This window comes from the organism of the source record quoted next, unplaced genomic scaffold (assembly GCF_019419815.1).
Source record: "Pyrus x bretschneideri cultivar Hongxiangsu unplaced genomic scaffold, Pyrus_bretschneideri_v1 Contig6, whole genome shotgun sequence".
Classification (NCBI taxonomy): domain Eukaryota; kingdom Viridiplantae; phylum Streptophyta; class Magnoliopsida; order Rosales; family Rosaceae; genus Pyrus; species Pyrus x bretschneideri.
The window spans coordinates 3,794,119-3,807,541 of record NW_025999798.1 but is presented as its reverse complement, the minus strand read 5'-3'; the positions used below and the strand labels follow the sequence as shown (position 1 = coordinate 3,807,541).

At 38.1% G+C, this 13,423-nt stretch overlaps 2 protein-coding genes across 2 annotated transcripts; one reads left to right on the top strand and one right to left on the bottom strand.

The window, feature by feature from the left end:
- The first annotated feature begins 1,768 nt into the window (after positions 1–1,768).
- LOC125471458 (myosin-9-like) lies at positions 1,769–5,408 on the top strand. Its single transcript, XM_048571848.1, has 5 exons — positions 1,769–3,603; positions 3,706–3,782; positions 3,952–4,063; positions 4,162–4,278; positions 4,950–5,408. The coding sequence occupies exons 1-5, from the start codon at positions 2,203–2,205 to the stop codon at positions 5,304–5,306; spliced, it is 2,064 nt and encodes a 687-aa protein (XP_048427805.1). The 5' UTR covers positions 1,769–2,202; the 3' UTR covers positions 5,307–5,408.
- A 3,261-nt stretch (positions 5,409–8,669) lies between these two features.
- LOC125471655 (cytochrome P450 71B26-like) lies at positions 8,670–11,069 on the bottom strand. The gene is made up of 2 exons (XM_048572342.1): positions 10,081–11,069; positions 8,670–9,497 (listed from the first exon to the last, which is right to left on the bottom strand). Exons 1-2 carry the CDS (start codon positions 11,026–11,028, stop codon positions 8,874–8,876), a joined length of 1,572 nt encoding a protein of 523 aa, XP_048428299.1. The 5' UTR covers positions 11,029–11,069; the 3' UTR covers positions 8,670–8,873.
- Between the last annotated feature and the right edge of the window lie 2,354 nt (positions 11,070–13,423).

Here is a 13,423-nt window from a genome sequence, read left to right as displayed (position 1 = left end):
TCAGCACATCACAAAAATTTTGACAGAATTGTGACGGAATGACTACATTGATTTGAGACACTTACTTGCGGGACTACGTTGATCAATTTTCAATTTCATGGACCATTTTGATGTCGCAGGTCAATTTCATATACAATTTTGATATCGTGGGTCAATTTCAAGGACCATTTGTGAGGAAAAAAAAAAAAGAAGACTTATGGGACCCATTTATGTGCCACATCAGCACTTAACAGAATTTTTAACAAAATTGTAATGGAAGTACCACATTGATTTGCAACACCTATTTTTCAAGGACTACATTGATTGATTTTCAATTTCAGGGACCATCTTGATGGTGAGGATCAATTTCAGGGATCATTTGTGATAAAAACCCAAGTTCATTTTCAAGTAAAAAATCGACCACTTGTTTAATAGGTGGGTTGAGTTGAGTTGAAGTATTATTAGCCTGACTAAAACTGATCTGTTTGAATATTAATAATTCTTAAATGTACATGTATATTACATAGACATATACATATACATAAAGCCTATTAGTTATTAAACACATATGTTAACGAAATTTAAATATTAAGTAACAACTAGTGATTTTACAACACCAAACTCACATGATTTAAGCCTAATATGACATATATTTTGCATGACTCGTCACTCATATTCACTTTAGGAATAATTAAAAAAGTAAATAATCTCAACCTTGGAACATGCCCAACCCAACCCGCCTTAGAACGGTTTTTGTGGGTTGGGTTTGCCCATTTTTGGGTGAATATGTGTTTTAATAATGTCAACGCCAACCTACTAGGTTCGCCAACAAATTGAAGTTCAACCCAACTAACCCATCCAATGCCCACCTTAATAATCAGTTCAATGTTAACATCATGATCAAATTGGTCCGTCTTAAGCCGTATATTATAACCTAGCCAACAAATTCAAATATGCAGTCGTTTGGGTAGATTATCTTCATCCATAAGCATTTAAGTAGGTTGTATAGGCTACTCAGTACTATAGTCTAGTGATATTCTTCTTCACTTGTAAGTGAGAAGTTTTAGGTTCCATTATCGCCAAAGAAAAATTTAAATCACATTATTGTTATCTCATTGTGAGGCTAAACTCATTCCCTCATTCTTAATATAGATAATATCGTTTGCTAAAAAAAAAGATTGTATAGAGTTTTACACTTTTTTTTTTTAATGCAATCGACATTTTATATTAATCAACATTAAATAATAGAGACAACATTTGAACTCAAGATGCAATAGTAAGAGGTTTGATAATATTCTTCTTGGCTTGGAAATGAGATGTTTGATTTTCACTAAAGACGAAGTTGAACCACATCATTATGGGGCAAGCTCATTGGAAGCCTTAGTCCACTCACATATATAGATACCATCGTTCGTTAAAAAAAATAATAATAATAAAAGAACTTTCATGCCATAAATTAAATAATAATTGAGAATACTAATTATTTATAATCATATCTCAAATTCCAATGATTTACGATTTTATTTTTCAATGTTAAATTAATAACGTTACAATTTAGCGATATTTATTTGATGCAACAGTTACATAACAAGTGAGAAGTTAAGTGTTTAAAAATATAGCATTTAAAAAAAAATCAAGCGGAAGGTGACAACATATACACGGTGCACCTGCGGCGGAGGGCGGACGAAACGACATGAGAAATGCGACAGCTTGTCGCATTTTACCTCTTACTCCTAGATTGCATCAAACAGAACACAAAAATAACTTTTTGACAAAAAAAAAAAATGAAGAAGTAAAAATTAAAAAATATTTAGTTAAAAAACGGAGGGAGACTGGTTGGTAGTAATCGTTGTCGTCACTGCTACCGTGCTACGCACCGTCGCTGGCACTCTCCCTCTCTGTCTCCTCCTCCTCCTGCTCCATCTCGTTTTAAAGGTACAAAATCCCTTTCCCAAATCCATCTCTTTAAATTAAAGTAACTTGCAAATTCCCACTTTCGTAATCCTTCTTCAACAAAGTTACCGCCCAAATTTCCCACCTTTCCAATCACACAAACTCTCCAGTTCCTTTTCCGATTCGGCTTCCAAATCCCTAGGATTTCAAAATTTTCCTTTTTACGAATTACGAATTGTTGTGATATTCGGCGATTTGATCCTACTCGGAATGATACTTTGCTTGCACAATCGGCGATAGCAAGAGTTCGGCGATTGGCGTATATATTAAATGGCAAGCACCGGCGACGAGGACAACGATGCGGTGCTCAGTGACGTGGAGGGCGACGATCCTGTGCCGATCGTGATCAAGACTCCGTCGTCGGACGAAATTTCCCCCGAGCGGTTTCGCGAGCTGATCGCCGAGCTGGATCGCGAGCGGCAAGCTCGGGAGGCGGTGGAGAATTCGAAGTCGGATTTGCAGGCTCAGTTCAATCGGCTGAAGGCTCTGGCGCACGAGGCGATAAAGAAGCGGGACGAATGGGGGAGGCAGAGGGACGAGGCGTTGCGTGATAAGGAAGAAGCTTGTAGAACCAACGAGAAGGTCACGGCGGAGCTGGCGGAGTCAAATAGGGCCAGAGAGGAGGCGTTGCAGCAGAGGGAGGAGATTGCGAAACAGTTGGAGGAGGCGGTGAAGGAGAGGGATGGTTTGAGGGCTGAGATTGGAAATTCGACTCATATGCTCATGTCTGGAATGGACAAGATATCGGGGAAAGTTAGCAATTTCAAGAATTTTGGGGGCGGGGGATTGCCAAGGTCGCAAAAGTACACGGGATTGCCCGCGGTTGCCTACGGAGTGATTAAGCGGGCGAATGAGATTGTGGAAGAGCTTGTGAGGCAGATTGATACTACAGTGAAGTCTAGGAACGAAACGAGAGAGCAGATGGATCAGAGAAATTATGAAATTGCAATTGAAATTTCTCAGCTGGAAGCCACGATTGGCAGTTTGAGAGAAGAAGTAGCGACGAAGACATCTGCAGTTGAGAATTTGGAGAAGAGCATTGCAGAAAAGAGTGGGAAAGTGTCGGATATTGAGAGGGAGATGGAGGATAAGTTGAGTAAGGCTGAGAGTGAGGTTTCACAGTTGAAGCAGTTAGTTGGAGAGTATGATGATAAGTTGACGGATTTGGACTCGAAAACAGAAGCACAGAGGGGTTTACTTTTTGATCAATTGAATTTGGTTTCCAAAATTCATGACCGGCTATATAATATTATCAAAATTGTTGATGCCAATAATTTGGATCAGTCAGAGTTTTCAGAGTCTCTGTTCGTCCCTCAAGAAACGGACATGGAGGAGAACATACGTGCAACTCTGGCTGGGATGGAATCCATTTATGAATTAACCAGGGTTGTTGTCGAGAAGACAAGGGATTTGTCTGAGGAAAAGAATCGTGAGATTAAGAGTTTGGATGAAACAGTGAATCGGTTAGTTAATGAGAAAGAACAAATTGGATCGTTGCTGAGGAGCGCATTGTCAAAGCGAATCACATCCAGTCCATCTTCTAAGACAAATGAATTGTTTCAAGTTGCAGAAAATGGTTTAAGAGGGGCAGGAATAGATTTCAAGTTTAGTAAGCATGCTGGGAATGGAAATGTGGATATTGAGTCGGAGGAAGATGAAATATACGCATTAGTAAGTAACCCTTACTGTTAATCTGTGATGACTGTTGCTTTGAATTCGACTCGGTTTCAAACTCAATTTTCATTGCTGATATAATTGTTATATCATATACAGGCTGGGGCTTTGGAGAACATTGTGAAGGCAGCTCAGCTTGAAATCATTGACCTGCAGCATTCTGCGGAGGAATTAAGGTACACTGTTGTGCCCAAAATTATTTAAACTTTCAAATCAATTTTGATGTTTGTATATGCACCTTAACTTGAAGTTTCGTTTCTACTAAAGAAGTACTTTTTCTTTTATACTGTTAACTTTGTCCTGACATGGTATTGTTATGTTACATTTACTGTTTACCGTATTAAGGGCAGAGTTGAGCTTACTCAAACAGCATGTTGAGGCTCAAGCTAAGGAGCTTGACCACAGAATGCATAGAATCGAGGAACTTGAAGAGAAGGAGAGGGTAGCAAATGAAAGCGTATGTTATTAGTGTCTATTTACATTTCAGTGATCTATTCTAGCACTTACTTTTCATGATCCAATTAGAGGACTCATGTAAAACCATTCTGGATGTAGGTTGAAGGGCTAATGATGGACATTGCTGCTGCTGAAGAAGAAATTGCAAGATGGAAAGCGGCAGCAGAGCAAGAAGCTGCTGCGGGCACAGGTGTAGAACAAGAATTTGTGGCACAGGTAATCTTGCAAGTTTGGCATGATATCATTTTCTTCGCTTGGTTACCTAGTTGTTTGCATTCAAATGATATATATCTCAGTGGAAGAAATAAATATTTAGGGCCTGAGCGGATATAATTGTATAAAGCAGATAGATTTGCCCCACAGTTCTTTTCAGGAGTAAAGGGAGTGTGGTGGCATTTTGCTGAGTTATAGGTCCAAATTGTTACCATGTCTAGCTGCGTCCTGATTGCGAAGGGAAATATAGGACCATATCGTAAAGGAACAGATACTTGTGACAGGATGAAGTATATAGTTAGCAATATCATTACTATTCATTATCTTCAGACTACAATCATTTCAAATATTTAACTGATTCAAACACCTAAAGTGGCCTGAAATTTTTCGTATTATAACAAAACATTTGGAATCCATGTATTCTTCTCTTTCTTCCCATACAAACAAAGACTTATGTTTCGGTAATATCCATTCAAGATCGCTACAAAGCATTGGGCTTTAACTAAAGTTCGTGAGTTTGAAATCTCACACTCCAAATGGACCCAAAGTTTTATCGTAACAATTAGGGCTTGATAGTTTGCAGAAAAAGGTTTACGAATTTCATTTCATGTTTACATATTCCATCTTCATTGTTCAACTAGCATGTTCATAATGACTATGGTTGGAACCTGCAGTTGTCAACGCTTAAGCAGGAACTTGAAGAGGCAAAGCAGGCTATTGCGGAAGCAGAGAAGAAACTCAAGTTCAAAGAAGAGACAGCTGATGCTGCCATGGCAGCTAGAGATGCTGCTGAGAAATCATTGAAATTGGCTGACTTGAGGGCAACCAGGCTCCGGGATAGATTAGAGGAGCTTACGCGTCAGCTTGAAGAAATTGAAAATCGGGAAGACACAAGAAGGGGACTGAGTGGACCTAGATATGTATGCTGGCCGTGGCAGTGGCTTGGGCTGGACTTTGTTGGTGTCAGTCGCACCGACACACAACAAGAGAGTAGTTCAAATGAAATGGAGCTCTCTGAACCTCTTTTATGATTAGCACCTTTTTTCTGTCTTTTCCCTTTTCTTTATAGTTTTATTTTGTGTATTTATTGTGATATTTCAAAATTAGAACTGTAAAAAAATGGCTTCTTTTAACTCTCTACTCTTCAATGCCCTCTTATTTGCAGTGGACATGTAATTGCTTGTTTTCGCAGGGTAGCTACTTAAGACGCAAGGTAACCTTTCGTATTCATGCTTCTTTTGGGGGAGGTTGCAGTTTTCTCACTGTGATTTAGTTTCCGGTTGAAATTTTTCGTGGAATGCTTCGTTGGATGTGTGGGCACACGAGAAAGGATAAGATTAGGAATGACGATATCCGAGTTAAAGTAGGAGTAGCCGAAATTGAAGGAAAGAACAGAGAAAATCGGTTACGGTGGTTTGGACATGTGCAACGAAGGCCTACTGATGCTCCAGTTAGAAGATGTGACTATGGGGCAGAGGTCCAGGGCCGAAGGGGTAGAGGGAGACCTAGGAAGACTCTAAGAAAAGACTTAAGAGTACTTGGATCTAACGGAGGACATGACATTCATACCAAGGCGACTAAAGAACGCAACGACGTTCTAACGGAGGACATGACATTCCAAACGCAACGACGTTCTAGGATTCATATAGCCAACCCCACTTAGTGGGAAAAGGCTTTGTTGTTGTTGTATGTATCCTTGCTAACTTAACATTATTCATACCAAGGCGATTGAAGTTCAAATAAAAATGGAAAATTACTTGGAGATTATACATCTGATGCCGTATCATGTTTTCTTTACGATGTTGGTTCATGTTCCTTTACTTGTATCCCGTTTTAGTTTCTCTTGAGTTGTATTATGCAAGAACATCCAGAAACACAAGAATATGAACAAGCACAGACACTGTACCATCAATCCACCCAAACCTCACTCTGTAAAACTTTTATGTCGTAAGAAGAAAAATATGTAACATGTAGAGCAGCTCTGTTTTTTTATTCGAGCAATATTAGGGAGGGGAAACAAAATACTCTAGCTAATTTGACTACGCTTAGGATTGCTTGTAGAGAACCTCCTTATTTTTTCTAAGAAAATTTTGAAAAAACACTACTCTAGCTAACTTAACTACGCCTAGGACCACTTGTAGAGAACCTCCTTGTTCTTTCAGAGAAAATTTCTCAAACACACTGCTGTAGCTAACTTGACTACGCCTAAGACCTCTTGTAGAGAACCTCCTCATTTTTTGTTAAGCCAAGTACAGAACCTCCTTATTCTTTCTGGGAAATTTTCATGGGGGACAAGGTTGAGAGGAGTTCTCTTAGAGACGGTGAGGGAAAGGGAGCCGCTTGTTTCATCCATGTTGATATCTTCCTCCTCCACTCCTTCAGGAAATTTCCAATCAAACCAGTAGAGAAGATTTGCAAGTCCAAGCTCTACTGATGTTGTTCCCATGTATATCGCAGGACAAACTCTCCGACCTGCTCCACCACTGACTCAAACATCATAATTTCTGGCTCCGCCACTGACTCACACTGACTCAAACATCATAATTTCTGGCTCTGCCACTGACTCAAACATCATGTAAGACTGCAACACATTTTAATTAAAAGCAGAATCAATTTTTTTTTGTTAGAAATAGAAAAGACATTATTTAATTGGAAAATATTCGGCACCTTACATGTAGTCCGGCTTTATAGACAAATCATTGTGTCACACCGGACTACACAAGTGTCACTTGATTAATTAATTATACCATAAGAACATGAAAACAGATCAATCAGTTGTATTCAATCGTAATCATAACAAGAAAACAGGTCTTTATTTTCTGAATTTTGAGAAAATTTCACTGGGACGTGGTTAAGAGGGGTTCTCTTAGAGACGGTGAGGGAAAGGGATTCGCTTGTGTCTTCCATGTCGATATCTTTGTCCTTCATTCCGTAAGGAAATTTCCAATCGAACCAGTAGAGAAGATTTTGCATGTCCAAGGTCTACCGTTGTTATTGCAATGTACATCTCAGGATCTTCGACCAACCTCAAATAGCGGAAACTCAAAATGTTGTTAAAATGTTGTCAAACAGAGATTCCAATCAAACCTTTATGGGACAAACTCTTCGACCAGCTCCAAATGGCAGAAACTCGGGGTCCCGTGAGATTGATAAAGTTTGTGTCTTTTGTATGTTTTGATTCACTGTTTGATTAGTTTTCTAGGGATTTGAAATGAACAAGAGAAATAAGGAATGTTGCAGGTTTGTGACGGCTACAAGGCTATGCAAATGCATTAGCCATATTTTGATTTATATAGAGAATGTTTGTGGGGTTTTGGTACATTGCCAACCCACAAACTTATCTCTAAATGTGCTAGGAGACAAACATGTTCTATGAATTACACTTACCTTTCTCCGTATTTAATCCTAGCCCTTCATTGGGGTTTTAGTGATCTAATCCGGAGTGTACACGTGTCACTCTTTACACAAACAAAAGCTTTAAACAAAACTAGCCATTCGAGTAAAAACCCTTGTTCTTCTTCTTTCTTCTTCGATTATGCAGCAACTCATTACTTGGAGCTTCACTTGCTGCCTTCGATCCTTGGAACCATAAGCAATTTAGGTTTCAACACTCCCCTCTAAATTGGTTCTGGTTGTCATACCAAGCAACCCCTCAAGTAATTGAATCTTTCCTTTGGAAGAGCTTTTGTGAAAATGTTTGCGATTTGATCTTCTGTCTTGCAATAGTGTAGATTGATTGTATTCTCTTGCAATGCTTCTATGATGAAATGATATTTCCTCTCTATGTGCTTTGTTCTCTGATGAAAAACTGGATTTGTAGTCATGGTGATTGTTGAGGTGTCACACAGAAGTGGTGTGGCATCAACTTGCAATTCCCCAAAGTCTTTGAGTATGAATCTTAGCCAGATGGCTTGAGATGTTGCCTCTAAGGCACTCACATACTTTGCCTCAGCTGTGGATAGTGCAACACTTTGTTGTTTCATTGATGCCCAAGAGAAAACCCCTGAACCAAAATAAATGCATAACCTGATGTGCTTCTGCAAACATCTTCACTGCCACCACCCTAGTCACTGTCACAAAATCCAATTAAGATAGTTGACTTCCCCATTTCATACTTGATTCCATAGTCAAGTGTCCCTTACACATATCTCAGCACTCTCTTAGCAGTTCCCATGTGAAGAACCCCAAAGAAAAGAAAAGGCCTAACATGCATATCCAGTTGCTTTGAAAACGAGTTCAGTGACCTCAAACATCAGAGGCTTAAGTGATGTTCCAACTTATAACAAATATTAATTAAAAACATAATAATTTCTGTTTTGTTAGAAAAGATTTAACTAATTAATACTCTACTTGTAAAGAGCACTTTGACATTACAAACGAATCACTTTAGAATATGTATCAACTTGTGATTTGTAATGTTTTATTTAATTTAAAACGAGAACAGAGTAATAGTACACATTCACTCAAGGAAACACAATACAAGTGCCACATTATTAATTAACTACACCATAAGAACAAGAAACATATCGACTGAATTCTACTCAATCTTAAACCATAACAAGAAACAGGTCTTCTCCAATCCTCCGTTAAATTTTTTCTTAATTTTGAGAAAATTTCACCGGGACAAGGTTGAGAGGAGTTCTCTTAGCAACGGTGAGGGAAAGGGAGCCGCTTGCTTCTTCCATGTCAAGATCTTCCTCCTTCAGTCCATCAGGCAATTTCCAATCGAACCGGTAGAGAAGATTTGCAAGTCCAAGCTCCACTGTTGTCGTTCCCATATACATTCCGGGGCAAACTCTTCGACCAGCTCCAAACGGCAAAAACTCAAAATGTTGTCCTTTGTAATCGACAGAGCTTCCGTCAAACCGTTCTGGGATAAATTTTTCGGGGTCCCTCCAAACCTCAGGGTCGCGTGCGATTGCCCATTCATTGATATAAACTATTGTTTTTGGTTCAATATCATAACCTTGGATTTTGCAATGGGAGATGGTTTCTCTTGGAAGGAGCATTGGAGCTGGAGGATGCAGTCTTAGGGTTTCTTTGATTACCATCTTGAGGTATTGAAGCTGATCTGTATCCGTTTCCGTGATTTTTCCTTTGTTTCCGATGGTTTTTCTGATTTCTTCTTGTGCTTTCTTCATCAATTTTGGGTTCTTAGCTAGCTCTGCCATCGCCCACACCATTGTTATTGAACCTGTGTCTATTCCACCTAAAAATAGATTCTGATTCACAATTGCAACATCATAGTAAGAAAAATAATTGAAAAACAATGCAGAAAAATGATGCATAAAAAAATAATTGATGAATTTTGCACTACTTTTCTGTGTGTGCATACCATGTTTACTTTTCTTCTTTTATTCTTGTTTGACTTCTTCAACTCAAATATCAGAAAGAAAAAAAAAAAGTGTACAAGTCAAAAAAAAAAAAAAAAAAAATAACGGAAATCACACCCCTTAACAAAATGGGACATGAACTAAATTTTTTCCTTTCCTTTTTTCACAAAACTGGACAAATAATTTTTTTGGGGTTATAACAGAATAACTTTTACTGTTTTCTTAACTTTTATTCCTCTTCTTAGGTTCAATTCTCGAAAATACCAAATTTGAACTATATAATTGCTAATTTATTGTGAGGCTCAGCATACTCTGTCACTTCCTTGTAAATAACATAGTTCGTTCAAAAAAATAAAAAGGCACTAAGGGGAAAGGGTTCAAACTTTTGTCTGCATATAAAATAATTCTCAAACCAATAACAAATTAACACAAAATTAATAACCACAAGAGGTTCTTTTAAGAGATTAATTACCAAGAGGACTGCCTTGATGTTGTTGTGACCAAGATGAGAATCTCCAAACTCACCTTGCTCCTTCACTATCTTAAGCAGAACGTCAACTATATCTTCATGAGCTTGTTCGTCGTCAACTCTCCTCCCAGGTTTCAGATGATCATCAATCACCTGCTGGAAAAAACCATCCAACTCCTTGGAAATCCTATCGAACTCCTTGTGCACACCGGAAACCCTATCGATAACCCACCCCATCCAAGACGGAAAGTAGTCAGCCCCGGACATCCCTCCGAGCATGGCCTCAGTATCCTGAATCAACTCATCAATATTTTTAGCATGCTCAAATTTACTCCCTTGGAAACTTGTCCCGTAAGCAATCCTAAAAATAATACTAGCCGTGAGAGCAGACAACTTTTCCGTAAGATTAACAGGAGCACCAGAAGATGAAGAGGCAGAGATTGAATTGACCATTTCATCTACTTCTTCTTCCCTGATTGACCTGTATGACTGGACCCTCTTCACGCTGAAAAGCTCGAGCACACATATTTTTCTTATCTCTCGCCAGTAATCGCCATAGGGAGAAAAGGCCATGTCAAGATAGTTGTACGTGAGCCTGCGGGCTCCGGCCGAGGAGGGTCTGCTGCAGCAGTGGAGGTCATTGGTTTTTAATGCATCTTTGGCTGCTTCGGCGGAAGAGATGACGAGGGTGGGGACACGACCGAGGTGGAGGAGCATGACTGGTCCGTACTTTATGGAGAGTTGGTGGAGAGATTGGTGAGGTGGGGTGCCGAATTGGTGCAAGTTGCCTATGAGGGGGAGCTTGGGGGGGCTTGGTGGAAAGGTCTTTTGCAGTGGGTTCTTATAAACATTTTTCCTCTTTTGGAGTAGAAATAGAGGGAGAAGAAGGAGAAATGGAAGGCATATGAGCAAGGAGGTGATGATAGCCATTGGAGGTTCTATCAATGACATGTTATTTCTTTTCTGGAGATTTTGTCCATCATATATAAGCTCTGGTGATCTAAGTATCTAGCTATGTATAGCTCAGACTTTGGAAACAAACGACAAAGTAGTATTTCAATGTCGTTGAAAATTATCACTCATGTAAATTGTCGTCAGCAAGATTCTAAAAAGCGTTAGGCGCTAGTCAGATGACTGACTGGGGTCTAGCGCCTAGATGGCTAGGCAGGGTCTAGGCGGACTAGGCGGATTTAATTAAATCTATTATATTTCGTGTAAATAAATGTCTGTTTATACTTAAAATATATATAATTTCAACATAACCAACAAAATAGAATGACAAATATATTATGAGCTGTTGGAATATAATGAAAACATGGGAACCAAGCATATAGTGTGTGTTCGTTTAAGTATTTAGCAAGTCTCTTACAATTTATTGGAAAAAATAAAATGCAAAATGAAGGTTATCTATTTTCTGTCTAAGTAAGTCGCAACCTAGGCAGGTCTGGCGAGCTAGACGGGTGCCTAGGCGGTTTAGATGGGTGCCTTAGTAGGTCTAAACATCATTTCTTAACTTTTGAAAGTCTAGACATTAATCAGGATGGTGGCTAACTGCCTAGCACCTAGGCGGCGCTAGGTGAGAATTTTTAGAACAGTGGTCGTAGGTAACAGTTTGTAAGGGCCTTATAGTTCAATGCCCTTCTTTGTTTTGTTTTAGAGGACAATTATTTTTTAGTTCTAATGGCCTTCGTTATCATGGAAGGACGGCAGTGATAGATAGGGATAATTTAGCAGTTTAAATCCTTCGATTAATTAAATTTATGTGGAAAAATCTCTATAAATAAGAAAACAATACATATGCGTGTCACATCTCTCTTTTTCTTCTTCATCTTATTGTTACATATAAGAGCAAACAACTTTTTAATTATGTCTCTAGCCCTTTAGATTTTATTTTGACTAACTTATGATAGTACTGATATGGATCGGTTGATGGATAGCAATCCATATCCTTCAAATAATTAGATTCATGTGGAGAAATCTCCAAAAAAAAAAAAAAAAAAAAAGGGAAAAGAGGGAACGCAATAATTAGATTCATGTGGAGAAATCTCCCAAAAAAAAAAAAAAAAAAAAAAAAAAAAAAAAAAAAAAGGGAAAAGAGGGAACGCAACCGATGCAAGATACATCTCTCTTCCTCTGAACCATATTGTTTCATATGGGTGTAAACAACTTTTTATTTATGTATGTAGTCTACTAGATCTTGTTTTGACAAACTCATGATAGCATTCATATTGATCGGTTAATGGATAAGCATTATGCATGCTTCTGGCGCAAACAACTTTCTATTTATGTTTGTAGTCCAGTGAATCTTGTTTTGACAAACTCATGATTGTACTCCTATATATTGATAGGTTAATAGATAATCATTATGCATCTTACCAGCGCAAACAACTTTTTATTTATGTTTGTAGTCTATTGAATCTTGTTTTGACAAACTCATGATAATACTCCTATATATTGACGTGTTGATGGATAAGCATTATGCATACTGCTGGCGCAAACAATTTTTTATTTATGTCTCCATTCCACTGAATCATGTTTTGACAAACTCAAAATAATATCTTAATCGGTAAATGGATAAGCATTATGCATACTGATGGGGCAAACAACTTTCTATTTATGTCTGTAGTCTACTAGATTTTGTTTTGACAGGCTCATGATAGTACTATTAACGACCGATTGATGGTTAAGCATTATGCATGCTAATGGGCACAAACAACATTCTATTTTGTGTCTCCAATTCCCTGAATCAATTCTGTTTTTACAAACTCATAATATTAATCTTATTAATATGTCTACTATGGATAAGGATTATACATGCGCGGCCAGGAAGCAAAATCCCGCAAATATCCACCAGCTAACTTATCAGGCAGCTATTCTATCTTTGACAAAAAAAAAAAAAAAAAAAAAAAAAAAAAAAAAAACTTATCAGGCAGCTAACAGAACTCCTTGTGCTTTCATGGAATGAAAGTTGAAACCTATCCATCATATCAATTACATTATAATCCAACGATTCCAATTAATGTAACATGTCAATTACATTATAATTCAACGGTTCCAATTAATGTAACGTGGGACAGATAATACAAAAGAGAGATTTGGAGTTTTATAGTGTTGGCAATCAGGCCGGCCATTAAAATTATGAGCCCGCTGGTGGGTTATTCCACTATTGCTTGTGGAACGTCTGCCAAGCTTCCAGCTAACATATAGCTGGCGAAATGGACATGTAATGAAGGTTTCTCTATATATCCGAGAGGACGGATAATAATTACATTTTTTTCATAGAGTTAGAACATATTTAACATTTTTTAATAATATCGTATAAATTTTATAGTTAAAATTGTTTAAT